The sequence below is a fragment of the Botrytis sinoallii genome (assembly GCF_014898435.1).
Source record: "Botrytis sinoallii strain Bc 23 chromosome Unknown BSIN_030, whole genome shotgun sequence".
Taxonomy (NCBI): domain Eukaryota; kingdom Fungi; phylum Ascomycota; class Leotiomycetes; order Helotiales; family Sclerotiniaceae; genus Botrytis; species Botrytis sinoallii.
The window spans coordinates 96,256-121,961 of record NW_024066057.1 but is presented as its reverse complement, the minus strand read 5'-3'; the positions used below and the strand labels follow the sequence as shown (position 1 = coordinate 121,961).

The window sequence follows — 25,706 nt, the reverse complement described above, 5'->3', positions numbered from 1 at the left end:
ATACTCTGAAGAGCTTGAAAATCCTGAAACAGATTTCTAAGGCAAAAAACCCCAGACCCAAGGACTTGAGAGATGGTTGATGTGCATGCAAATTTGTCGATCATTGGCGAATCAAAAAATCTAGCATGATGCTGGTTTCCTTAATAGTGCATGTTTGCGAGCTTGCCTTGTCGCAAAGTATGAGCATATGCCGATGGCACAGGAGCTCCAAGAAACACTGCTTCCCGTTGTATCAAGAGATGTCCAGGAACAACCGGACTTCCGATGCCTGGATAACTGCTTATTTGAAACCAGAGTGTATGTTCGCCCGATCGACAAAGCGTCATTCTTGAAATACATGGAAAAGATGTGAAGTCAATAAATCACACTTCCTGTTCGGCGTCTGGCAAGTTGCTGATGCCGCATAAGCAAAAGGGCGGGAAATATTAAGCCACCCTCAGATGGTGGCCACGTTTTAATGCAAAGAAAATCCACAACGCACAACTTTTCCAGCCATCAATGCATCTTCGATGTATGGTCGATCTTTTGCCGCTTAGGTCACGTCGTGAAAACTTTGAGATACTGTCAATTACAATTTGTGATGCCTAGACGGATGAATATACAGTAGTATATTTTATGTCAAAATGAACATATCAGAAAACTTTTCGACCTCCTTTGAAGAAGTTGTTGTCCGTCCCCACATTTTAGTTCCTATTGGCCATACCGGACACAGGCACCGATTTGTTGTGTTATCGATGGTCTCGGGGAAATGTTGGGGAAGTTATTGTACGAGATAAACGGTGTGCGTTGGAGAGCCATTAAGATTACTTGGACCGGGTCGTGGTAGTTGCACTCCTTAGATAGTTTGGATGCCCGAGCTCCAATGTTGCTCCGGGAGTCAGGGATGGAAGCTTAAGAGTTGGACAACGAGTTTAAGTTCGAAGTGCAATTTGGGAAAACCATCAAGAAATTATCAATCCGAGGGATAGGAGTGAATTATATGTCTGCCGAGCCTTCCGAATAGGATCTGAACGCGGGAGGACATGCAACTCAAAAAACAAAAAGTTGAACGATTACGAAGGACATGTACGAGTATAATGCTATGGGTTGACGAGGAAAAAGATCGGCTTGAGGCCCAGTGACTTCGAAGCGCCCGAACGGGGCCGATGGCGCATTACCCCTGATTGCCTTAAGTCCTTCACGGATGGTACCTTTTTGTACCTTGTATATCAGATGAAATTTCGGGAAATTCTTACTATCGAGGCAAAGGAATACATCAAGAGAGAGAAAGGCACACTCCGTATATGTTTTATATTGAGTTGGCATTCCAAAGAATGGGTACTTGCTATCTACTGCACGTCAATCCCCTTTCAGCAAAATAATTTCATCCCCCTGAGGGCAATTTCAACGAAGGCAATGTAATATCTATTAGGCAAGTGTTGTTCATGTTGGGACGTATCAGATGATTCAGACCAGATCATCCATATCAGTTACCAAGCATCGTCTGATCATTCAATTCGGTTATCGGTTACCCACTCGGAAGAAGCGAATGTGATAAAACACAGTATCGTACAGTAGCTAATGAGCTTTTAGATGTCAAAACTCAATAATATTCTCATATCATCAAATCTCAACCCATCCCACTCTTCATCTGAAGGGTTCTTGTTCTCACCTCCACTGATTCCACTTAATCAATAGGGTTTTGTTTTTCCATTTCGCTGATCCGGTCTGGTGGAATCATTCTGCATCGGCTGGCTGTCATTTGACGCAGGGGATAATGTAGTTACCCTACTCTGACATCCAGCCAAACATTCTGGCTCTTTCTATGCACAGGCTGTCAGCTCTATGGAACCCACGAGCAAAATTGCCGGAAAGTAGGACATGCTAGGTCAGGTACGGAAGCCCAGTACGAAGATGCAGGGGTAGGGCGGAGGTGTCACCTCAATCTCTCAATCTCTCCCACACTATTTCCTATCTCATATATTGACATACACAAACCTTGCCAATTTCTGAAGGATGTCCGCACTCAAGATGTCAGGGTTGCACAAGTCCAACAAATGGAAAATGGAAACGAAGTCAACACACCATGGATTTCTGGTATTACCTGCATCGTGGTGCATATTTGCCTGTGATAATGGATAAAATGCCGATCACAAATTCATTTTATCCCAAACAATCTAGAAACATTTAATAGAAAAGATTATACAGGAAATTGGACAAGAGAAGTGTGTGGATGGGCGAGCAAGCAGGACAACAAGCAGATCTTGGAAGCGCTTTCGAAGGACTTTTCCAAGGTTCTATTCCTCTGAAAAAGATTTCTCGTTGATCTATCTTGCACAGTGGAGATATAGGTATGAGCTATTACCTAGGTATGTGAGATTTTACGATATGAGTTCATCATGCTTCACCTAATGCTTGAATAGAAATGCTTACCTTTTCGTGTTTTGTTCATTTGATGGCTTTGTTGGCGTGGTCTCGTTCGCTCTCCACGTTACAGGGAGCAGATATCACTATAACCAATAACCAATAGGGGGGTCAGCATGAAAGCTCACGCTGTGCCGTTTCAGTGTGGACATATGCACTTTGGAAATTTAACCGTAGTTCTGTTCTGTGCGACATTACAATTTACCTTACTTCACTTACCTTGCCATTCATCTACTGCAATATCATCTATCGATCGCTCTTAACCGTTTCGTATACAACATCATACATCTCTTTTGTTCGCAACTTCATGCCGATCCAATTGTTTTCGATCAAAAATTTGAGCTGCAAGCAAATATCCATCCATCCATAGAATTCAACATCAAGACGGTCTACACATATGTAATAATGTCTGTGAGACGGACAAGATCGGTATCTAAGTGGAAAGAAGTCCTAGGCTTCGACGAGGGGTTCTACCCCACATCCGAAACTCCTCCTCCATATCATCGCTATGAACCCCCCGAATCCATCTATGAATCAGTAGGGTCTATCAGTCCTACTGTATCCTACTATCATGAGACGCTCGAAGAACTCACACCCAAATTTCAATATCACGACGCACCGGAAGTCGTAAATCACAGTTACAATGATGCGCCCGAGGTGATAGAAACTCCCCTCGATTATACCTATTCAGATGCTCCGGAAGCAGTGATAGAACCTTCAGATGCCTTGAAGGCAGTTATAAAATCTTCAGATGCTCCGGAACCAGTTATTCGATCCCCCACTTCATCTACTTTTTCACAAACCCCCATATCAGCGATAACGTCGAGATTTAATACCACGACTCATTCAACGCATGCACCGAGCAATACTGCATCTCATACCCCTATCAATCCTTCTAGTTCTGGAATCAGATTTCCACGAGATTTAACCTTTACGAGGAATTCGATATACGATATCCTTCTTTCGCCATCGTCAGCACAACCAGTGAGCAATGGCCATAAACCTGCCTCTTCACCACCACCACTCTTCTACATAACGATCCATCAATCCACACCACAAAGTGTCCCAGCCCTACCACCTCCCAGTAATCCCAATAAACCGGATATAGCGCTCCATTCCACCGCCTCACCCAATTCACCCCTCCTCGCTTTTGCAAGCTTCAACACCGTCACCCTCATAACAGATATAACCACCCTCCCACCACCTACGCGCCCGCTCTCTCCCCTCACACCCCCCTCGTCCTCTTCTCACCCCTCAAAATCCATCGTTCCACCCCCAACAACCTACAACCTTCCTACCTCCCCCAGCGACTCGCTCACATTCGGCGTCCGATCCCAGGGTTACAAGACCGAAAAACTAGTTCCTACCGGCGGAATATTTACCGCCGAACGCTACGCCTTCTACCACACTCTTCCTCGTACCTTCGTAAAAGAGAAATTCGAATGGCGCCAAGTCTCCTCATCTTCCTCCGCTCCACATGTCGGTCTTGCTTCCGTGCCCGAGGAAATGACTAGTAAGAAAGGCGGGGTAAAAATGAAGTTAATGCGCTGTTCTACGGGCGAGACGATAGCTGTGTATGTCGGAGTTGGGAATGAAGATTGGGCTGACAAGGAACGGAAAAGAAGGCCGAGAAAGGAGAGGGGAAAGGTGTTAGGGATGATGAGGTGGTTAGAGCTCGAGAGTGGGAGCGCCGGGCTAGGAGACGAGTTTGAGTTGATGGGAGTAATGAGTGTGTTGGGGGTCATGGAAAGATGGAGGAGGGTGATGAATGTGCAGAAACAGTTGGGAATGTTTACTTCGTGAGATTGGGAGCGAAAACACGATATATCATGATAAATGAGGATCGATGAAGACGAAGGAGAGAATTTGCAGATGCAGATGCAGCAAAAATTGTACATGAGATTGGAGAACAGTTAAGACCTTCCGCGCTGGATTTGGCATGTATTTAGCAGGTTATTTTACATTCTGATGTATGTTATATACTTAGTACGTTGTATATGTTTTAGTATTTTGAAATATTCAAAGAAGAAAGAGTATGGATGAGCAATAAATGATGAGACGTTTTCCAAATCGCAAACTCCAAATCATATCAACATCATCGAGAAAGAATCCTTTAGCTCGATCTCTGCTCCTCTGCCACATACTCCCAATCTCTTTCACCCATCCACCAACACCCAAGCAATCCCCAAGCTCCATGCTCCAAGCTCCTCTTATCTACCAATCCAACATCAACCAACACCCCAAGCTCATAGCTCCTCCACTTTCCTACCTACTTCCCCACCTGACCAATATTATCCACCCAACCCTTACCATTTCGAAGCCATCGAACCTCGTTCATTTATAACCCATCCTATCCTGCATACCCGCATACCTCATTGTCCATTCACCACTTCCCAGTGTGCCAAAACTATCCTTGGTCCATCCCTGTGTCCATCTTATCATATCCAATACCCAACACGCCTCCTATGCCGAACTCCGGGCGCGGCGATGCCTTTCTACTTACTAAGAAAACAATTACTGAAGAAACCAGGATTTGATACTCAAGAACTTGTGAAAAGGTTGTCAAATTCGGTCAGTGCATGGACTGACGGGACACTTTTGAACTTTCAAAAATTCTGACGAATTTATTGTCTGAATCATAGTAACAGTGTTTAAGATATTTGAGCCGATTTTTCAAGAGACATTGCAAAGCCGATTTTCGCAGTATATCGTCAACTCGCACACCCACTGGTAAACTATCTACTTCTATATTGTACATCAAAAAAAGCCCAATTCCTGAACCTTTTAATTCTAAGGATTTACTAACGTACAATCAATTAGATTTAAATAATGGAATATCTCAGTAGAAATCCCGAATTAAGGTCTTTTCATCTTCTACATCATTTCCACCACTCACTAAAGAGCTCCCACCAGATTCTAATGACGGGCCCCCTTCAACGTAAGTCCTAGCATCCTGATCAGTTGGCCATGACCAGCCCTCGGCGCCTTCCACCAATATGCGTGCTTCTTCTTCATAGGATGACCCATTGCAAAAGACTTTTGCAGCTATTAGAGTTCTTTTCAAAAGCTCGTGACCATTGCGGCTCCACTTAGCCTCAGTAATTAAACGCTCGTGATGAAGTACCATCCACTCTACTACAGCTTTGATGCCCTCGAAATCCTCTGCTATTCCTAGAACACGGACGTAGGCATGTAAAACAGCGCCGTGTAGTTTGCTATGTGAATCGTGAGCAAGGGCGGGAAGTCCAATATCGAAACTTGTCGAAGATAACTTTGCGAATTCATCTTTCACAAGTAGAACATCATCCGCGAACGGTGACTTTTGGTCCATCCGGGACGATGCAACCATTGCCTTTTCCAACCCTCGACAAATGAACTGAAAGCCGTTTGGTTCAAGCTCAAGCCCCGCGTCGTGGAAGTCCTGTAGTACAGCAGCAGAGATTCTCCAGGAATTGATATCATCTTGCGGGTCACCAATTATATTAGGATCAATTGTAATGCCAGGTTTAGCAAGTGCATTGAAGACCGCATACCACGTAGGCTTATATCTTGTCTGGCTGGTTCGTATGAGCTCCAGTGCGTGAGCCAGCGGATTAATACCAGACTTTCTAGATCTAGGTAGCGTGTGTGACATTGTCTCATTTGCGTTGACATCGTTGAGGTCATCTGCAAAAGTTTCATGAAGCCCTTTCAGATCTTTGGACATTGATATTTCGGAGTATGACAAAGCTTGTGGGGTGAGTTTATCCGTACACCTGCAAAGTAAGGTGATGAATGCATGAATGATGCGAATTTCCGCAGATGTCATTTTAGCTGGTGGATCGGCGTTTTGGCCAACGATATACTTCAAGAAAGTACGTCGCTGTTCACTTTCACAAAGATACTTTATACCATCAGGTATTCCCCTAGCATGACTGATAAGGAAATTTAGACAGTCACTTTGTGGCCGTACTCCAGCTGACATCATGGTTTCATACAAGAAATCAATGGATGATGGCGGTCGAAGCTCCTCTTTATAGAAATCGCTGAAGTTGTCGACGGACGGTGGAAGAACTTCTTTCCCCACGCCAGGTATAACATCTATCATTCGAGAACGACCGGCCCTCCTACATTCGGCTTCAACTTTCTCCATCATAGCATGATAAATGGAAGAGGTGGGTGTGCCACCTAAACGTTGAAAACTCTTGAATGCGCTCCAAGCTTCCTGTACATCACGCGTTGCTGTGATCCTTGAACTCCAAACTCGGGGATGCAGAGGACTCGACCTTACCAAAGAGCGCAACTTTCTAATACGACCTTTGGACAAAGACCTGGTATGGATTGTTGGTGTCCCATCATCTTCTTGTCCCCCAAGAATACCATGAGCATGAGTGCTAATACTCGAACTATACCCAGCTTGCTTCATTTGCCTTATTGCAAAGACAACCTTACTCAGATCTTCGTCTGGCGATCTTCGGGCATCCATACCATCTTGGTCAATTCTCCAGGGAGGCCAACTTCTCGCTTGGAGCTTAGCTAATCTTGATTCATCATCGGTCTTTTGTAATGCAAGTAGTACAACTTGTACAGCATGGTAACCACCCCTGTCAATGATTAAAGGCGGTTTGGTCTGATTTGCTAAACGCAGTAGGACTCTTTGTGCATGCCAATTATGGATCATGGATTTAAATGGAGCAAATTGTGATGGTCGAGAAAGGGCGTGAAGTAGTTTATTGAGCAAATGAGAGCATCGGCTATGTGCACGTGGCTCTAACGACTCCGTTGTAGACCCACGATGTAAATTCTGGAACAAATATGGAGGAACCATATGGGATATGGGGAGGACAGCAGAGGGTAGTAAATGCCGTGCATGATGGAGGAGGCGGGAGATAAGAAGTGTGAAAGTGGTCAATTCCATGTCAGGTGAAGAGAATATCATTGAATCCTCTGTCTCTTCCTCAAAAGAAGACCCGGAAAGTGCAGGCCAAGAGTCTCCTGTGCGTTGTTGGGGATTTGGTGAGAAAACTCGAGTCCAAGTATAATTTAGAAGTGATCTAAAAGTTTCCACGTGCAAAATTTCTCTACGGAGAATTTCCAATAATAAAAATGTTGGCTTATTTGAGGGCGAAGAAAGGAATCGTTGTGCCTTTTCATCTGTATCTTTTCCTTGAATGATGTAGGTCCATACGACTAGATCATCTATACTGAAGCCTCGCTTACGCAAGGCAAGGCTCATGTCTGTGGTCAAGGGGTAGCCCTGCGTTACCTCAAAATTAGCAATGTCAAGCTAGAGGGTTGATAGAAATACCCTAATATGCTGCAACAGGATCGTTGGCAAAGCTGATTCCGACACTTTTGATTTAGATTTCTCTGATCTATAGTGCTGCCAAAGTGCTTCCCGAGCATCGTCATCTGGCAAATCTAGCCACTTCCCAAGAAATTCAAGACTCGAAAGTCGTCGTGCTTTGTTAAGCCTGTTGCTCAACCTTGGAGGTCTAATTTCCGTGGACCGTAAAGGGACTGGCGAATGGTTGATCACGTCAGAAGCGAGTCCGTTGGAGCGGCTTCTATCTTCATCAAAACCCTCCAGATTAGACGGTTCATCGTTTCTGGATTTGAGAAACTCTGTGGGACTTCGTTCAATGGAGCGTTTAATATCCAGATATCTCATTTGCGGACTCTTCCGATTTCTGACATGATCCCAAAAATCCTGCGAAGGGTTGTCCTCACTGAACTCATCCAAATTCGAAGTGGTCGAGTTCTGTCTAGTTGATAGTGGCCGGAGCAAGTGTCTTTGGCTTCTATGAATATATCTTATTTCTGTGGGGAGCTGTACGCAAGATATATTAGAATTCATTGAATTGCTGAGTAGTGGTGTAGAAATGTTCTTATGCTTACTCGAAAGAATGACACAATGGACAGAATCCTGGCATGACGCCATGAGGAGGCATTGCCAGATTTCGAAGAATGGAGGCACGATTGCATCCGTTCATGTTGTACTGTACAAGATCTCTGTCTAGACAGTATCAAAATGCAAATCTAACTTGCATTACTGTATTTCAAGGTAAATGATGTGGTTAGGATATCAGATATTGTATTGTACAGAAAATGTTTCTCCTTGAACGAAACAAGGAACAATTGCGCGGAAATGTATTCAAAGAAGTAGAGGTATATAAACTTTGCAAGAACGAGAAGACGGCAAGAATTGTTGCTTCACAAGTGAAGTGATAGATAATTATGATAGCTATAGCTAAATCCATATCAAGGTCGAAATTTATTTTTATGAATGACTAATCAAAACGACTCACATGACCAAGCAAGCATCAGCCACAATGCCAATTCCAGATTAGCCCTTCGTGGCTGAAGTTTACTTTCGTTCTGTTCTGCGCCTAATTTGTCTCACGTCCGTGCCTTTGGTCCTTTGGTCTACCAATCTGCCTCGTCTTTCTATTAGAGCCTCGCAACCAATATTGAGGAACGAAGAAATAATAACATCATTTACCGGTACATCTCCTACACTTTCGACCCTTTCTTGCAACATTAACAACCAAATTTTCTTTCAAGAGAAAGCGACACAAATATTACGACTACATTAATTTTCATCCACATTTTGCGCATTGAAAGTCACGCACGAAGTATTTTTGAATGAAGACTTCAATGACTTTGCAGCGCTGAATTTTGGTTTTCCTTTCTACCCCCCAGAAGTCTCCAACTACCTACCTACCCGTACAATCTTACCTTACCCTTACCCAAAAAAAGCGTCTCCTTCATCGGTAACACACATACCATCTGCGATCGCGACGCGAAAAAAAGGAATCCCCAAAAAATCTTTGGACCGCGAGACTACGTGATGGCCTCGACCAACGGGATTCTCAGTCCCCCCACTCAACCGCATTTAGATATTACACTATCAGCGAAACGAAAACGCGACGATAACATCGATCAGCTAGCTCTTATAAATGGCACCAGCAACGAATCCAAAATCGCAATTACAAAAGAACCATCGACGGTAGATGCACAAGGTCTTGTCGAAGATTTGATTGACGTACTCAAGAGGTGAGCTTTGCCTTTCAACACACCCTTTCAATCTGTTCATCAGGTAGCATAGCTTCCAGTATCATATCAATTCATTCCAGACCTATTACTGATCCGAAACTTTCTAGTCATGATCCCTCGCCCTCCATCTTAACACGAGCTCTTCCTGAATCAACCCCGTCGACCGAACCTCACGCCAAAAGACAAAAGTCAGATGGCGCGACTGATTCACCAACTATTCTATCACGCGCGACAGCACATGAATATCTTACTATCGATGAAGTTCTCAAAGATGTTGATACTGCCGCATCCGATATCATAGAAAGGCTACAATTGACTGTTGGCTCAAATCAGAATCAGTACATACCTGTTCCCACTGCACAATCGGAGCTAGCTGTCAAGATTTTGGCCTTTAAAAAGAAAGCTCATGAGCTTGTGCGCAGAGAAAAGGCTACCACGGGGCTACAAGAAAACGCGAATAGCATTCAAATAATCAATTCCAACAATTACTTATCAAACAGAAATTTTGGGTCCAATGCTAATGCGCCAGTTACTGCAACGTCGGAGGATAGCAAAGTGGTGCTTACACTCTACGGCAACGCCCCGCAACCGAAACAGTTATTCTCTAGTTTACAGGTTCCAATCAAGTATGACGGAGAATCGATTTCTCAGCCTCTTCGCGAAGCCGGCCTACCCAATGGTATTACGACAACTCAGATTGTTCCCTTACAGCCCACGAGCTTTGATGATAATAAGAAACGTCCGCAGACTTTAGGGGAGCTTTTTCCAACACCTCCAAACATTCATCCCTTGAAGCCGCCTAAAATTTCCAAGAGCTCTTTACCAACTTCAATCGACGGATGGCACCAACCATTTGTTGCCGATCCACGAAGTACTAGCTATTGGAAACAACCACTCACTACTGGACAATGGCTTGATTATAGCAATACCTCGTCACTCAGCCCAGAAAGGAAACGCACTGGAGTTGCAGGTTCCAATGAAGATTCCGAAGCAGCCATTGACTCGAGCGAAATCGATGCTGCTAAGTTGGATGCTTTGTTTCGGAGCGCGTATTCGGGATTTGCGCCGACCAAGGATGATTCCAAAGCTATCGCTCCGGAAAGTGTTTTGAGCAAGATCTGGTGGCAACGAGTCGGTGAAAAACGATGGGGAGACATAATTAATAGGGCTGAGGGGCTAGGCGATGGTTATCCCACGGAGCCAAGCACCAATAGCTTGGCTTTCAACGATGCGGAAATTGAGGAGCTCGAGCAAGCAGCGAAAGAATTGTCTGATGCTTCGATCGATCCCAGTTTGATGTCTACCGACTTAAATGTGGAAAAGACGGCAGAAGAAAAAGATGTTGAGGAAGTACTGCAGGGAATTTCGGAGTTGCTAGAGACTCTCAACTCGTATCAAAGAAATCGACACGTTTCTCTCAATGCTACAGGTCGTCCTATCAGCGCGTTTGGGACATCAGAATCTAATTTCATGGGCACTCCATCAAAGCCCAGCGAATCAGAAGTGACGACATATGAGATACTTAAATCCCAGCTAGCATTGATGGTTGCCATGTTGCCGCCATATGCCGTTGCGAAGTTGAACTCCGACCAATTGGCTGAACTTAGCATCAGTACAAAGATTGAAGTTCAATTGAGCGATCAAAAGGGTGTCATGGAGGAAGACGAGATAGCAGCTCGCGCAAAGGTCGCAGCAATGAGCGCAGCCTCAAACACACGACCCACCACCAGCTCTTCGTTGCACAGAAGCTCTTCTTCTGCTGCACTTTATGGCAATCAATACTCGTCTTCGCGACCAGCTCCAGCCCCCACTGGACAACACTACACTACTGCTCAAACACCAATCAGACCGCCACCAAGCAATTTGCAACGTCCGCCTGCTACTGCGCCGGTTCCTGCTTCGTATGCACAGCGTGCTCCATCCGCTCCGTCGTATCGTCCGGCGGCTTATCCGGGGGCTGCATATCCACACCAGTACCGAACGCCAGGTCCAACAGCACCGCAATATGCTCAGGCGAATGGCCAACAACAACAGTATCACCATAACACCCCCACTACCTCTTATACACGACCTCCAACTCAGCCCTTCCAAAGCATTCCACAATCTACACCCCAGACAGTGCGATACCCAAGTCAGCCACCATACGCTACCCAGCAACAACCAGTTCAAAATGGTGCTGCATATACTCAGGCTTATGGAAATGGAGCACATGTTGGCCGACAGAGCTCGCCTCAGAAGCCTGTGTATAATCAAGCAAATCAACACTCTCAACCTCAAGTCCGCCCTCCGTACTCAACACCCGCCCCTCCTATTTTACCACCCAATGCCACTAGGCACATGCAAGGTCAGTTGGCTCAACCACCGGTCATGAATGGCTCCTCTCAATCACCTCAACCTCAGCCTCAACAGACTCTGCCGCCGCAATCAAATCACCAAAATTCCTATAATAACATGAGTACCTTTTTAACTTCAGGCGAGCAACAGACTATAATTGATCGTCAGCGAGCCCAAATTGTTCAGCAGCAAGGAACCCAACACCAGGCAAGAAATACTGCTCAAGCAGGTGCCTTGGGATCACCACAGCCACAAATCAATGGCAACAGTGCCGTCGCGGCAGGTCTATGAAGTGTTCGATGTAATGGTGTTTAGGTCGGGAATTTATCGAGGCAATCATGTCTGAATAATCTTAAGATGGTCGCCCAAATCTTGGGAGGAGAGTGAGAACCAAGTTGAGCACTTTTCTTTATGCTTTACGCGCAGAGTACTTTAATTTTCATGGATGGCGTTTAACGGGACTATTCAGTTACGGATGGGCCATGGATGGTAGGAAAGTCGAAGGAAGCGATCAGGAATGACTAGATAGATGGCCCATGATCAATACGTGTTCTTTTGGTGGTTATAGGGCTGCATCTACAGCAAGCCAGTTGTGCACTGGAAGATGAAATTAAAACGTGTAAGATTATAGATCTTTGATTTTTCCAGTTCGTTAAATAAATTGGTTTATTCATTTTAATTGTGATTGCGTTGGATGACTAGGTAATTTACTTGTATGCTATGGAGCCGCGAAGTCCTTGAAATCCTCGATACAAATACAGAGTCGAGTCTCGTTGGAATAAATGTACAGTGATTGGAGTTTGACACCGTTTCCCCCTAATTCCCATTCCGTGCCAATTCCTGTTCTTCCCCCCTCCCCCAGCAATTTCACTGGCTAAACTAAAAGTACAGTACAACAAGACATTTAAACCTCAGGGGAATTTTACAACCAGGCTCACATATTTTCAATGCATCGCTGTGAAATGATTACGCACCAGAATAAACCGCGGTACAGCCTCTCCCACACTCAATTCTCTGTTCCACACTGACATTCCTTCCTCCAATCTTCACCGTCTTCCTTGGCGTAATCTGGAAGCGATGTTCCTCTCTCCTTCCTTTCTCTCTATCGGCCGCCAAATCCAGCGGCTGAATATAAATTGGCTGGCTAACATTATTTCTCTTTCCAGTGCCTAGTTGGTAGAATTCATTTCCGCCCCACCATAATACATCGGCACCCCAATTTGTATCATTTGAGCTGGATTTAGAGGTAGCGTTCAGGTGAGTTACGTTGTTCATTACGGCGGAGGCATGAGTGCTGCCAATGGAGAGTCGGGAAAGTCGGATGGGGACTACTTTGTTCGCAACTTCGTCGTATTCGAAGAGGCCAGAGAGAGCTTTCATTTTCGAGGGGAGTCCTTGAACATGTGTCCAGCGGCCGTTTCCGAGGGTGCCGTAGATTCCTTGTCCGCATGCCCAGGTATCAGCTGTGATACGGCCCAGGTCTGCGGGAGGTTCTTCTTCTGATTGTCCGGCCACTCGGGTAGCGTCGACTGTAAAGAATGTATTGACACCCCCTGCGAAGACGCCGGTTACGCGAGGAAGTAAATTTGTGCCTTTGTAGAGTCTGTCAATGGGGACTAGCGAAGGGGCATCGATGGTAGATGCTTCAGAGTTATATTCAAAGCCTAATTGGCCGACGGAATTATCGCCGAAGCTGAAAACTCGCCCTTGCGTATCAACTGCGAGAGAGTGATAGTCACCGGTAGCAATCTTTGCAATGTCAAATCCTTGAAGTGTACTTAACCAATGTGGTTGGTCGTATCTTCCAGGGGGGCGCGATGTCCATGTTAAGCCAGGGACACCGAGTTGTCCTTTCGAAGGATAATCTTCAGAGCCGGATGCTGCGGAGAAAACACGTCCTTTGGATGTGAGGAGAAGGCAATGCTCAAGACCGCTGCTAATATCCGTCACCTTTTCTCCCCAGACCATTTTATCCGGGTTCAAGGTTCGGTACCCAATTGAAGATTTACTGCTCCAGAAGGGAATCCATGAGCTCTCTTGTTGCTTTGGTTCTAATGCCTGATCTGCTTGTGATGCTGAAATTGAGTACACCGTGCCTTTTGACGAAAGTGCTATGATCCGGTCTTTTGATATAGATAGCTTGACAAGATCCTTTCCCTTCAATGTTGTTGTAGGCCCCTTACAATCCGGTGAATATCCAGTACCCCATTGCAGCAGATCGCCGTTCTCAGTAATTGCTGCAGCAAAATTACGATCTAACTTAATATCTCGAATGAGCTTCCCATCGAAATGTGGTATTCGTCTTGGAGTTTTGACATTGATCTCCTCGGAGTCGGGTGCAACAACACGACCCGTATTCGATCCCCATGCATATACTCCTGGGTTCTCCCAGCTCCTCTTCACTTGCAAATGCTGTGAGCTTATTTGGTCTCGATTCTCTTCTTTTGTGCTAGTATTCCTCCTCTTCTTCTCGAATTGTAGCTCGGCGGGTGTAGGGATCTCTTCTGCATGTAAAGCTCGTGGATAGCCGGTTGCATATAAACCTCCAGCGCATATTGTCAGCGATAATAACAACGCAGCTTTCCGTGAATTTGAAGCTCTACTGGCAACGGCAACTCTGGAATCACTTGAACCTCCAATATATCTCCTCTGGAATGCGATTGAGTGATTGGTATGTCGATTTGCTCGTTGAACAATCGTGCCGCATTTTGGTATAACTTTACTTGACAACATCATTGATTTTTATGCCTATATCAATAATTGAGAACCAGGCTTTGTACATTTACAAAAATAACATTTGTTAGACTCGCCACTGCCCCTCATACCACAAAGTTCTCCTCAGCCTTGTCCCGTTTCCATCCCATGACGAATTGACCTTTCCTGGTCCAATTATAATCTGATTGAATGTCAGGCTAGTGGTCCGTGCCGAGCCCCATGGATAAACGGTGTTTCGAATACTCATGACACTTCAGCCTTACTCAACATCTTGGAATTTTGATGTAAGGTACCGGTAAAATGTACGAAGATGCGTGGTACAGTTTTGTGCCCGAAACAAGTACCAAAAAGGATCATGTTACCTCACAGGCATCGCAACATCGTCGCAAAGAATCTCTTTTGCAGCAAACTAATGTAAGCCCCCTTAGTGCTATGAAAAGTGCTTCGAGTTAATGGTGTACATAGGGCAACAACCAAGTGCTGGACCAGAACTCTCCAATGCTAGGAATATATGAGGATGAGCTTGTATCGAAAGACCCTCCGAAAGCTACATTGGCAAGAAGAGCAAAATCATATAGCGATTTCTACGAAGTAGCTATGGCATATATAAACAAGGAAACGAATGAGGGAAAGACACAAAACGAGCGCGATGCCGAGGGAGGGGAATCTAGGACTCTCCTTTTTGAGGAGCGGTACAGTGCGCTTGAGGATGAGCTTGTGGATGGAAGCCTCGAGGAATACCAGTATGCCAAATATAAACAATGAGCATCGAGCCAATACGCTGACCACCTGAAGATTATATCTAGATCAATTAGTTCTATCCGAGCGTCATCTTGACACTCTTTTAAGTGATACTACAAGCGCATTGGATACACTTGCCAGTCTTTCCGAATCGTTCAAGAATGTCGAAGCACAAACCCAAGCCTTTCAAGCCCAATGTGAAGATCTTTTGGAAGAACAAAAACGTATACGTGAATTGGCAGATGAAGTTGGAACGGATTTGCAATACTATGCTTATCTTGAACCTCTGACTCGACGCTTGAATGCTCCAGGTGCCGGAAGGCTGGTCAAAAATGGTGACTTCTTGGATATGTTAGAAAATCTCAACTCTTGTATTGAGTTTATGGATCAGCATGTAGGTCTTGTCTTCCTTATGTCCATATCTCAGAAATTTCGATACTCGGCGGTTGCTTCGTGTAGGCTAGTAGAAACACCTTCTATGCATGCTACTTTTATTAAATACGTTGTTAAATCAATGAGATGTTTCACAACAAATTACGAGGCTCATCTATCTTGAGACAGATCTTGGATTACTTGTGACTAATTATTTACAGCCAAACTATAAAGACTCGACTGTGTATAAGACTCGCTACACAACACTTTTAGAAAAAGCACTCAACCTCGTCCAGATTGCTTTCTCAAATTCTCTGCGTGAAGTGTCAGATGACGCCTCAAAACAATTGAAAGCCAAAGAACAAACGGAGACAAATCAATACATTCTTCTTTATGGCAAATATGAATCTGCTAGGGAGAATTTAGGCCTCTCGATTGAACGACTTTTGACGACTGATGAATTCGCATTTGGGAGAAGAGGTGATGTGGACCGAACACCATATATCCAACAATGGCATAACCTATATCAGCAATTGCTTGAGTCCTACATAAGATCCCGTGATCCTGTTGGACCTCTTGTTCTCAAAAATCTTCAAAACTTCTCAACTACTTCACCTCTCCCTGACAAGGAGTTTGAATTATTCGCTAGACGATCCGTGCAATATGTTTTTGATACATGTCAGAATGAGTTGAAATTAGCAGCAAAATTCTTTCAGAATGGACCTCTTATGGCCGATTATCCTCCACCTCCCGTTCCGTGGAACATGCCTAATACATACCTCGAGAAACTAGAGGAGAGTTGTCTGTCGCATGTGAAGATACTCCATGGCTTCCTGACCCCATATTTGAGCAATGGTGACTTGCATCGAGTTTGCGACTTGGTTACTTGGTTGGGTGACACTTTTATTTCAGCAGAGGCACATGAAGATGAGAGTCGTGATGGACAAAGATTGGCTGCACAGGTCTTGTTGGGCGTTCATCTCTGGCCATTAGCTGATCAGCTTTTCATCATGGAAGCAAAAAAACTTGAGCACTTCAAACCATCTTCGGAAGATCTCAGGATCATATCGCCAAAAAATGCTCCGAAATTATCCAATGAGAAAGCCATTCCAACTAGTGGCTTGCGAGTTGATACGGCCCTTAAGCCTCTTGAAGAAAGCACATCTGTTGAGGCTGGTGTTTCAAATGCCTTTCCTACAGTCAAGACGGCGGTTAGTTTACTCGTTTTATACAACGAAAGCATGCATGAGAGAACAGTAAGTCCACCGCTTTAGATATAAACGTGACTGCACTAACATTCGTATGCAGCTCAAGAAAGGTGATGTTCTTTACGAAATTGTGCATCAAACTACCGAATCTCTACAGAGAGCGGCAACAATCATAAAGCGAAGTTCGAATAACATAATGGATGCACAGCTATTCCTCATCAAAAATCTGATGCTCATCGAGAACCTATTCATGACTCACGAAATCCCAGACTCAATCCGTCAATCCGCCGAACTTGACTTCACTCCTCTTTGGGAGACGCTCAAGGAACTTCAATCCCGTCACCAAGTGTTTAATCCCCTTGCATATATCAGACCGATAATCAAAGGTCAACTACTTCCTGCTGTGGTTGATAAAGTACTAGATGCTAGGAAGGAATTAGAAAAGGTCTTGGTACAACAGATTACGGCTTTCACCAAGCACTGGCAAGCGAGGTTGTTGGAGAAGGATCCTAGAAAGACAGATCAGGTGTTGAAAGCTGAGCAAGAATTGAATGTTTTGTTAGAGAGGGTTTTTGACGAGGAGACTACACGGGCCGCGTTGTTGAGAATGATCAGAGGGGGAGAGGAGTATTAGGTGGTGAGGTTGAATGGCTCCTGTTATTGCATCTTGATGTTTAGCATGAGACTTTAAATTAATACCAATCTCCAAGTTATTTTATATTTCATCCAGGCCGCAGAGCAGTTTTTTGGAATTCATTAAATGCCATTCTTGATCACTCATCATCATTACAATCCCTTGTCTTTTGCCTTTCATATTTTCTCATATCTCAAAAGCACATTATGTATCTCTTCACCATCGAACAATGTTCTCCGTACACTCTTTGTCAAGCATATCACACTCATCACTCATCAGTATGACTTGCCAATATGTAACGTATCTCAAAGTCCACATATTTCTGACTCCTCCCAGATAACCTTCATCCATTCCTCAAAGAAAGAATAACAGCCGTACTTTGATAATACTAAACACATGCCCTGTCTCCCTTTCCATCTTCATCTCCTAAACGCTAGTACAGTGAAACAAAAGCCCGCCTAGCATCTCATAGCTGAGCTCCACCCCTAATCAATGAAGCATATTTGTTACATACAAATCTACTCCCGGTGAGCACCCGACTCGCTTCCACCTTATCGACAGTTCCAAATGAGTTCACACACAACGAAAATAATCCCTCCCCCCCCTTTTGTCTCACCTACAGAACAGCAAAGAATACCAACGTTGACCCCCAGAGCTACATCAAGATCACACGAAATAAGCTTCAATACATCTGACTAGCTCTATAGGACTAACAACCACAACAACAAGCCACACTGTATCATCGCCAGCCTGACAAATGAAGATGGATATCCGCTCCATCGGGAGTAGATTAGTAGGACAGCAGGATGTTGTTCCCTCGCGAACCGCGATTATTCCCAGCGAGTCTTTCGGATACTATCAGCTTTTTGCGGTCTCCTTACGCACTGGTAGATCCTTAAGGTTTAGATAGTCTATTGAATTTCGTGTATATCATATATCAAGTGCTCAATCTGCTTTCTTGAAATATTTCTACATCAATCGCCGTCAATTTCGTGAGAAGGAGATGCACAATCATCCAATTCTAGTCCAAATGCAAATCATGAAAAAAACTCTTGTACCCAGATGCGATGTTCTAATACCTACCTACACCTACATGAAGCACTCGCCGATAAAATCAAGATAGATCGTATAAAACTCATAAGAATGATATATTATTTGTTTGTAAGTAATAACCCAACGGCTTTTACCCGGCTCCAAGACTGTCTATCAAGTTCTTCTTGAGTATGTACAATTTGAGGATTTGAATTCCTCGCGATCAATTTCTTCCACGCCAAAATACGCCAGTCAAACCCAAATACATTTAATCTGTTCGTACACCCTGATGTCACAAACGCCACTCTTTACCATAGTGCCTTCGTTCTCCCAATTTTAAGGGTTTATGCTTCATATTTCTTGTTTCCCGACTTTCTCTTACTACGCACCATTTAACTGTTTATAAAGTGCCTCTGTACCCTTTTGCAAGTCCTCCGTCCAGGCTTTAATATACTTAACTTGGGTGTCGAGTATAGCTTGTTTTCTAGCCTCTGCCTCAGCTTTCGCACGCTTTGATCTTTCACTAGCTTCGATTTCCAACTCGATTTCACGGATTTTGCGCTTCTTCTCAAGTTCCTCCTTACGTCGTACTTTGTTGGCCAGATACTTCAGACTATGTCCCAAAACTTGTGATTCTTCCGGGATTAGGTTGGATTCAAGCGGAGGAGAAGTATAGAAAATGACCCTGCCAAATTCGTCCGTGTGAAATTGTGATCGAACGTCGGGTGGAATGGCAGAATTTGCTGCATCTGGAAGCGTGTATACTTCAATTGCACGTGGTGGATTATATGCGTTCCCGTGTGAGTTATGTGTATTTGAACCAGAGCCACCAACACGTGGTGTACTGCTGCTATGATAACTTTGGTAGTTGGCTAGTGGGTTGGAGTGGTGATGGGTGGCGGTGGTGGGAGTGGAGGAAGTATGATGGTTGTATGAAGTTGTTGGCTGGTATGTCGGAGTTGGTGGTACGGCTTGCGTGGCTCCGTGCGAGCTATATGAACGAGCGTGCTGAGGGGGCGCTGGAGATGCAGATGGTCGAGCTTGTGTAAATGATTGCGTATATGCCGGTTGAGCTGAATGCTGATTGATCATGGGCGAGGCAGTAGCGCTTGGAGTTGTTCCACCCATTGATATATCTCCCTGTGAGTCAAATCGAGGTCTTTCGCTTGTAGGAGGTGGACGACTGCGCTCTGTATTTGGTATAGGAGATGCGGCAGGTGGGGTGGGCGATGGTGGTGGAGAGTCCTTTATAGTGTTAGAATATATAGATTGACACATCTCATGAGAGAGAACTTACATTTTCGGCACGAGGTAGCTTATGCACAGCTCCGACGATAGGAGGTGCCCCATCTACGCCCTTAGTGGGTTTTGGAGTCTCGTCATGTTCTGTAGCATCATCGCGGAGCAGATGTTTGATCGGGCTCGGAAACTTCTTCATTGGCCTTGGAGTGTCAAAGAGATCCATTTCATAATCTTTCTCCCTCACTTCATCTGGTACACAGCTAGCCCAGGTCTTGATTTTGTTGAGCTTGAATACAGTTTCATTGTAACGCGCCTCGCAAACATAGATCTCCTTATCCGCAGGAAAGTTACGGGGACGTCCTTTGAAGTATCTTGTGAAGAACATGACAAAGCAACGGTCAACAACATCATCAATCTTATGATCAATATAGCGACCAGTCTTAACAACCTCATTTTCGTAGAAATGCTTATCATAGCGATGAACTGTTTGCTCTGGTCGTAAGTACCAACAAGCATTAATCCAGTCCTGTCCTGCGATATCCCGCCAGGTTCGATAGATCTGCCCAACTACTGGCTTTGTAACATCGTTAAGGTTGGTTATGTGAATCCAGTCTCCAACCTTCCACATTTCGCCTTTGTAAAGGATTTCTTTGAGAGGTATTCTTCCATCCTCAGAAGCAAAGTCTTCATCTGGTCTGTTCTTCTCTTGTTCAGCTAGGGCTCTAGCTTCATTCTGAAGGAACACTGCATCGGTATAAACTTCACTATCCTCCTCATTGAATGCCTTGGCATTCTCAAACATGAGCTCTATATCCTTCAGAACCTCGCCCACGGTTTCGTACTTCTTGCGCTTTGCCTGCCTCTTAATCAGATCCATTGCCATAGGGGTCTTGACTTCCTGGTAATATTCTGGCATGTTTGTTTTATCGGGCAATCTTTCGAATGGTGCAATTTTAAGCTCTCCCCTAGGATTTTTGAATTTTCTCAATCCCTTCAGAATATTATTTATGCGGGCTTCCATGGGAGTATGCACCTTAGGTGGTCTACCGCGCTTTTTCTGTACTTCGGGCTCCTTTGTTGCTTCATCAGCACCACCATCGCGCCTGCTCACGCTCGAACGTCGAATTTTGCGTTTGTATTTTCGCTTCACACCCTCATCATCGGTATCGTCTTCTTCGTCATCCTCTTCGTCGTCTTCATCGTCTTCCTCCTGTTCTTCGTCTTCAGGGCCAGGTGGTGGTGAATCTTCGACGGGTGGGAGCTCTCCTAGATACGGCATCTCTGCTTCCTCCGCGGTAATAACCTTTCCATCTACCAATTGTTGCATTTCCTTTTTGAATAACTCTCTGAGCGCAATGGCGTCATGATATGCAGCTGCAGACGGACGGTTGTAAACTTGTGCATTATGAGATATGAGGGCAAAGTCGCGGACGAATTCTTTAAAGCTCTTGTACTGCTTCTTGAGGATTTTTTGCTATCAGTGTGTCAGTTAAATGCACTCGCGCGCATCTGATAGGTAGAAATGACATACTCTAACGGTGCTGAATGCGGTAGGTTCCTTAATCACCTCAAAGTAATCTGGTAGAAACCTCTTGTTGAGCATGCGCTGAAAAAGCTGTGAGATATCGTAACCGCTAGATTCATGTTAGCATCCCTAGAAAAACAAATGCGCAAACCACAATGGACATACTCTTCCGTGCGATATTCCGTTAATTTGTGTACAACTTCATTCATAACAATATATCCATCCTTCGTAACACCGTCGACCGTCGCAAGGGAACCTACAGGTTCTGGCGCATTTCCCGTTGTTTTTATCTCTGGCTTTGCAGCTACTGCTTCTACTTCTGGTTCTGGTTGGGGTTGGGGTTGGGGTTGGGGTTCGGGTTCAGGCTCTGCTTCTGGCGCATCGGTCATTTCAACATCATTGGAAGTCTTCGGTTCTTCTGTCTTGACGCTTGATTCATCTTGAATCGGGGCCGGTACAGGCGAATCCATCTTTTTTATTGAATCGAGCAACTATATCGCGGGGTTGTGTTGGTAAGGATTTGATCGCTTTTTGAGGGAGCTCGAGTAATCGCGTTCGAGCGCGATCCCCACAAGCAACGGAAACTGGTCGGGCAAAGGATGTGACCACGTGACTCGTGGGATATTCAAGCCGAAGTGAACAGCGAACCGCTGGAAGGGGTGGACATCATTCACTTATTTTGCCACAACATTCTTCTCCAAACTAAATACGGTTCCAAACGATTCTAGGCGATAATTATTAATTAATATATAAGATTCACGGATTTACGGCAATATTAAATTTGTTATCTTTCATACGTATTTCTAGGTATTATTGTCCATAGAAACCACATACCGAATCGCTTTCGACGACACCCACGTGCCAACACAACCCAGATATCAAAGATGCCGCGAATGCGAGTTCGAGGACCCGAAGGGACATCCACCATAACTCTTCCCGACGATGCCAAAATCAGTGATCTGATATCTGAAATCACCTCAAAGACATCTCTCACAAATTTCGATATCAAATATGGTTATCCGCCAAAACCGCTTCTCCTTTCTCAAAGCGAGCCTTCATTACCTCTGAGCAAGTTGGACATCAAGTTAAATGGCGAACAACTTACGATTAGCTCAAGAGAAGAACGTAAATCTGTGGGATCACCAAAATTGACTTCACCTTCTACTTCTAAAACCTCATCTATCGCCCCTCAAGTAAAAGATAGACAAACTGCAGAGGCGAAGTCATTTTCTTTCTCTGGTATGCATGGTGATGCGAAAAACACATCGAATTCTGCAGCTCCGGTGTCACTTTCGCGTAAGAGAGGTATCGCTGGAGATGTACCTGAAATTCCAATTCCAGAACTTCAGGCTACACTTGGTTAGTCTTTCATCCAAGATTACTATTCACTTCACTAACGTCTTCCAGTTCTCCGTGTCATGCCAGACGATAACTCATGTCTTTTCCGAGCTTTTGGAACGGCAGTTCTTCCTGGCGATGACCTTTCCATGCATGAGCTTCGATCCGTCGTAGCTTCTACCATTCAAGGCAACCCCGAACTTTATAGTAAAGTCGTATTAGAACAAGAACCTGATGACTACTGTCGCTGGATTCAAACCTCTGATGCTTGGGGTGGAGCTATCGAGATGGGTATTTTGGCCGAGGCCTTTGGTATAGAAGTCGTTTGTGTCGATGTTCAAGTATGTCATCCCCTTTTCAATAACAGTTGACATTCCCATTCCCCACGAGAATCCCAATCCATTATGACCCTCAATCATATTCCCACAAACTAACAATACCCAGTCCCTCTCCATCCACAAATTCTACGAATCTGGCTCCAACAATAGATGTGTTCTGGTCTATTCTGGAATCCATTATGACATGCTAGCCCTTTCTCCCTTCTCCTCAATTCCCGAAAATGACGTTCGAGTTTTCGATAAGTCCGACGATACCATAATTGCTAAAGCAGTAGAACTATGCTCAAAATTGAGAGACAAGCATTATTATACTGATACAGGAGATATGGCTATCAAGTGTAAAGATTGTGGCGTGATTATTCATGGGGAAGCACAAGCGGCAGCTCATGCGCAGCAGTTGGGTCATTACAACATGGCTGAGGTTGATACTTGAATTTGTGGTTTTGGTTATGATTATGATTAAGAAAAGGTCGAGTTTGATGAGAGCGAACGATGAATTAAATACACGGATGGATTTACTGAGCTCGTACAACTCATAAATATCGGCTACTGCAGAGTCAATCGGCGAGCAACTCAACAACTAAATTTCCACACCAAAGGGGGGGGGAAGGGGGATCTGAATAACTCTAGCGAGATCTTGATGGGTGGAACATTGACAAAGGTTAGAAACACGATAGGTTTGAAGCTAGAAGACATGGTAGACACACAACCTACCTACCTATCTATTATATACCCAATCCGGCTCTTGCCACGCAAAGCTCATGCCAATGACTATTACAACCTCACTACCCTTCACATAATCAAGTTTTATACAGCATCCCCTCACCCCTGCAACACAGCAGTGATAGAAACGTTGATGAAAATGAACCATCAAAACATACTTATCACTTTGTAGATATTCCACCCTCGGAAATCTCTCTCCCACCCCCAACTTCAAGATATGCTCAAGTCCGAGAAGATGCAGGACAAGACTCACTAATAAATCCAGTACATACTTGATTCAGGAAAAAAGAATCAAAGGACAGAGAACGAGATCATGGAGTCGAATGAATGGATAATTCTACCACGCTTGGGGTTTAACTGTCAAATTTGAGAGTCTTGGAGGTAGTACGTAAGAATTTGTTTTATTTTAATTTTTTGGGTTTCCTCGAGCAACGTGTTGTCTCTGGCTCATAAATCATGTACTTGAGCTGGAAGAAGACAGGTACTTGGAGACATTGGTAAATTCTGGTGTACAAGGAATCTTTACGTAGATGTCTATATCTCATTCACCGCTATAATGCTAATCCTATGCTATGCTATGCCATACCATACCATGATCGCTCTCGCTCCCGGAAAATAGCTTATATAAATGGACATGCAGCATGGCTCTCATCATCTCATGAACTCATCAGGCTACTAAACGCACCAACTATTCTCATTCCTTCAGCCATCTAAGAAATAGCTCTCATGGTCATTTCCACCACGGCAAAAGTACCCGCACTGACCGGCATGGCCCTCAACAACGTAGGGAAAATGCCTTTCCAGAATCCTCTTGCGCCTTCTGCTCTCCACGTCTTTGCAAAACAGTCTCTCATACCATTGTACTTCATCTCCTTACCGAACCCATCACTCTGCATTTTGCTCTTCACAACATCAAACGGATAACTAGCCAGCCATAAAGCTTCTCCGGCTAGACCACCATAGAAAGCAATTTTCCAGCTCGGAATATCTTTCCGTTCGATTTTGTTGCGGGCTGCGTCGCTATTCATCATGTATTCGAAAGAAAGGAACCACACACCATAAGCTTGCGCTTCTCGAATAATGGTAACGGCCTCACCGCGATAGAGACCCTTGAGAACGCCTTCATGAGCTGACAATTTGCGAACACAATCCACGGGACCATTGTAGAGTTTTTCTGCACCGTGAGGCTGCGTTTGTAATCTGATTCTTACGTGCTCAATGGGACCCGAGATACCAGAGTTGGCGATACCGGCAAAGGCGCCCGCCGCGTAGTATTGTGCATAGGAAAGACCTGGGGAAAGAGGATTGCGGGAAGTGTTGTAGTTTTCCAGGTAACGACGAGCTTGGTGGAAAGCTCCAAACTGGACGGAAACACAGGCTCCAATACCGATCAAAGGCGTGAGAGTACCTTTGTAGAAGGCGAGAGCACCTTCATTGCGGTAGATGGTTTGAGCGGCTTCAAGAGCATTTGCATACTGTGTAGTGGTTTGGAGACGAACTTTAACTATATCAAAGGGTTGACCTGGGGAAGAGGTTTAGATCATCTTCTTGTGAAGTGCTCGTTGTGGTGTTTCTATTTTGTAAACAAGTATGAAAGTAGATCCAGACTTGACTTTAAAAACTATGGAATATTCGCCAAAGGGCATATGCAAATCCACAAACCATTGCCATCACTCGAAGACAATTCCACTTCTCAACATATCTCGTTACCTCCACGTGATTATCCCAACCAACCCAAAAACATCCAAAAAAAAACACCTCAGTATGAGAACAACATCTCACTTACCCAATAGAACCTGAGCTACACCCCCAGCAGCCCCGGCAAACAAGTCCTTCAAGGTTCTCTTGAAGCCCCCCTCTTCCAGTTCCGCTGCTACGTCCGCCATTTTGTTTAATCTGTTCCTTTCCCCGCAATGTCAGGCACGTTCCCTGACACTTTTTCAACTTCTGCTTCTCCAATTGATAATTAAATCAATTTGGAAGTTGACGATCGGATAGAGAGGATGAAGTCCAGTCAGAGATCTAAATCATAAATCGGATTGGAAAGCAAGTAAAATTTCAAAAGA

At 44.6% G+C, this 25,706-nt stretch overlaps 9 protein-coding genes across 9 annotated transcripts; 4 read left to right on the top strand and 5 right to left on the bottom strand.

The window, feature by feature from the left end:
• Positions 1 to 140: 140 nt before the first annotated feature.
• EAF02_011150 (uncharacterized protein) lies at positions 141 to 326 on the bottom strand (the record flags this gene model as incomplete). Its single annotated transcript, XM_038907196.1, has 1 exon — positions 141 to 326. The coding sequence occupies one exon, from the start codon at positions 324 to 326 to the stop codon at positions 141 to 143; it is 186 nt and encodes a 61-aa protein (XP_038752940.1).
• Positions 327 to 2,808: 2,482 nt separating this feature from the next.
• Positions 2,809 to 4,206, top strand: EAF02_011149 (uncharacterized protein; the record flags this gene model as incomplete). The annotated part of the gene is made up of 1 exon (XM_038907195.1): positions 2,809 to 4,206. The coding sequence occupies one exon, from the start codon at positions 2,809 to 2,811 to the stop codon at positions 4,204 to 4,206; it is 1,398 nt and encodes a 465-aa protein (XP_038752939.1).
• A 289-nt stretch (positions 4,207 to 4,495) lies between these two features.
• EAF02_011148 (uncharacterized protein) lies at positions 4,496 to 8,579 on the bottom strand. The gene is made up of 3 exons (XM_038907194.1): positions 8,281 to 8,579; positions 7,691 to 8,212; positions 4,496 to 7,639 (listed from the first exon to the last, which is right to left on the bottom strand). Exons 1-3 carry the CDS (start codon positions 8,365 to 8,367, stop codon positions 5,243 to 5,245), a joined length of 3,006 nt encoding a protein of 1,001 aa, XP_038752938.1. The 5' UTR covers positions 8,368 to 8,579; the 3' UTR covers positions 4,496 to 5,242.
• Positions 8,580 to 8,839: 260 nt separating this feature from the next.
• On the top strand, positions 8,840 to 12,288 carry EAF02_011147 (uncharacterized protein). Its single transcript, XM_038907193.1, has 2 exons — positions 8,840 to 9,438; positions 9,546 to 12,288. Exons 1-2 carry the CDS (start codon positions 9,233 to 9,235, stop codon positions 12,061 to 12,063), a joined length of 2,724 nt encoding a protein of 907 aa, XP_038752937.1. The 5' UTR covers positions 8,840 to 9,232; the 3' UTR covers positions 12,064 to 12,288.
• A 450-nt stretch (positions 12,289 to 12,738) lies between these two features.
• EAF02_011146 (uncharacterized protein) lies at positions 12,739 to 14,508 on the bottom strand (the record flags this gene model as incomplete). Its single annotated transcript, XM_038907192.1, has 1 exon — positions 12,739 to 14,508. The coding sequence occupies one exon, from the start codon at positions 14,506 to 14,508 to the stop codon at positions 12,739 to 12,741; it is 1,770 nt and encodes a 589-aa protein (XP_038752936.1).
• Positions 14,509 to 14,764: 256 nt separating this feature from the next.
• EAF02_011145 (uncharacterized protein) lies at positions 14,765 to 17,605 on the top strand. The gene is made up of 5 exons (XM_038907191.1): positions 14,765 to 14,901; positions 14,953 to 15,230; positions 15,283 to 15,622; positions 15,822 to 16,856; positions 16,909 to 17,605. Exons 1-5 carry the CDS (start codon positions 14,788 to 14,790, stop codon positions 17,440 to 17,442), a joined length of 2,301 nt encoding a protein of 766 aa, XP_038752935.1. The 5' UTR covers positions 14,765 to 14,787; the 3' UTR covers positions 17,443 to 17,605.
• Positions 17,606 to 18,855: 1,250 nt separating this feature from the next.
• EAF02_011144 (uncharacterized protein) lies at positions 18,856 to 21,711 on the bottom strand (the record flags this gene model as incomplete). The annotated part of the gene is made up of 4 exons (XM_038907190.1): positions 18,856 to 19,719; positions 19,772 to 21,190; positions 21,248 to 21,350; positions 21,407 to 21,711. 4 exons carry the CDS (start codon positions 21,709 to 21,711, stop codon positions 18,856 to 18,858), a joined length of 2,691 nt encoding a protein of 896 aa, XP_038752934.1.
• Positions 21,712 to 22,125: 414 nt separating this feature from the next.
• EAF02_011143 (uncharacterized protein) lies at positions 22,126 to 23,350 on the top strand (the record flags this gene model as incomplete). The annotated part of the gene is made up of 3 exons (XM_038907189.1): positions 22,126 to 22,600; positions 22,649 to 22,920; positions 23,024 to 23,350. The coding sequence occupies 3 exons, from the start codon at positions 22,126 to 22,128 to the stop codon at positions 23,348 to 23,350; spliced, it is 1,074 nt and encodes a 357-aa protein (XP_038752933.1).
• Positions 23,351 to 24,350: 1,000 nt separating this feature from the next.
• On the bottom strand, positions 24,351 to 25,526 carry EAF02_011142 (uncharacterized protein; the record flags this gene model as incomplete). Its single annotated transcript, XM_038907188.1, has 2 exons — positions 24,351 to 25,162; positions 25,427 to 25,526. The coding sequence occupies 2 exons, from the start codon at positions 25,524 to 25,526 to the stop codon at positions 24,351 to 24,353; spliced, it is 912 nt and encodes a 303-aa protein (XP_038752932.1).
• Positions 25,527 to 25,706: the final 180 nt, after the last annotated feature.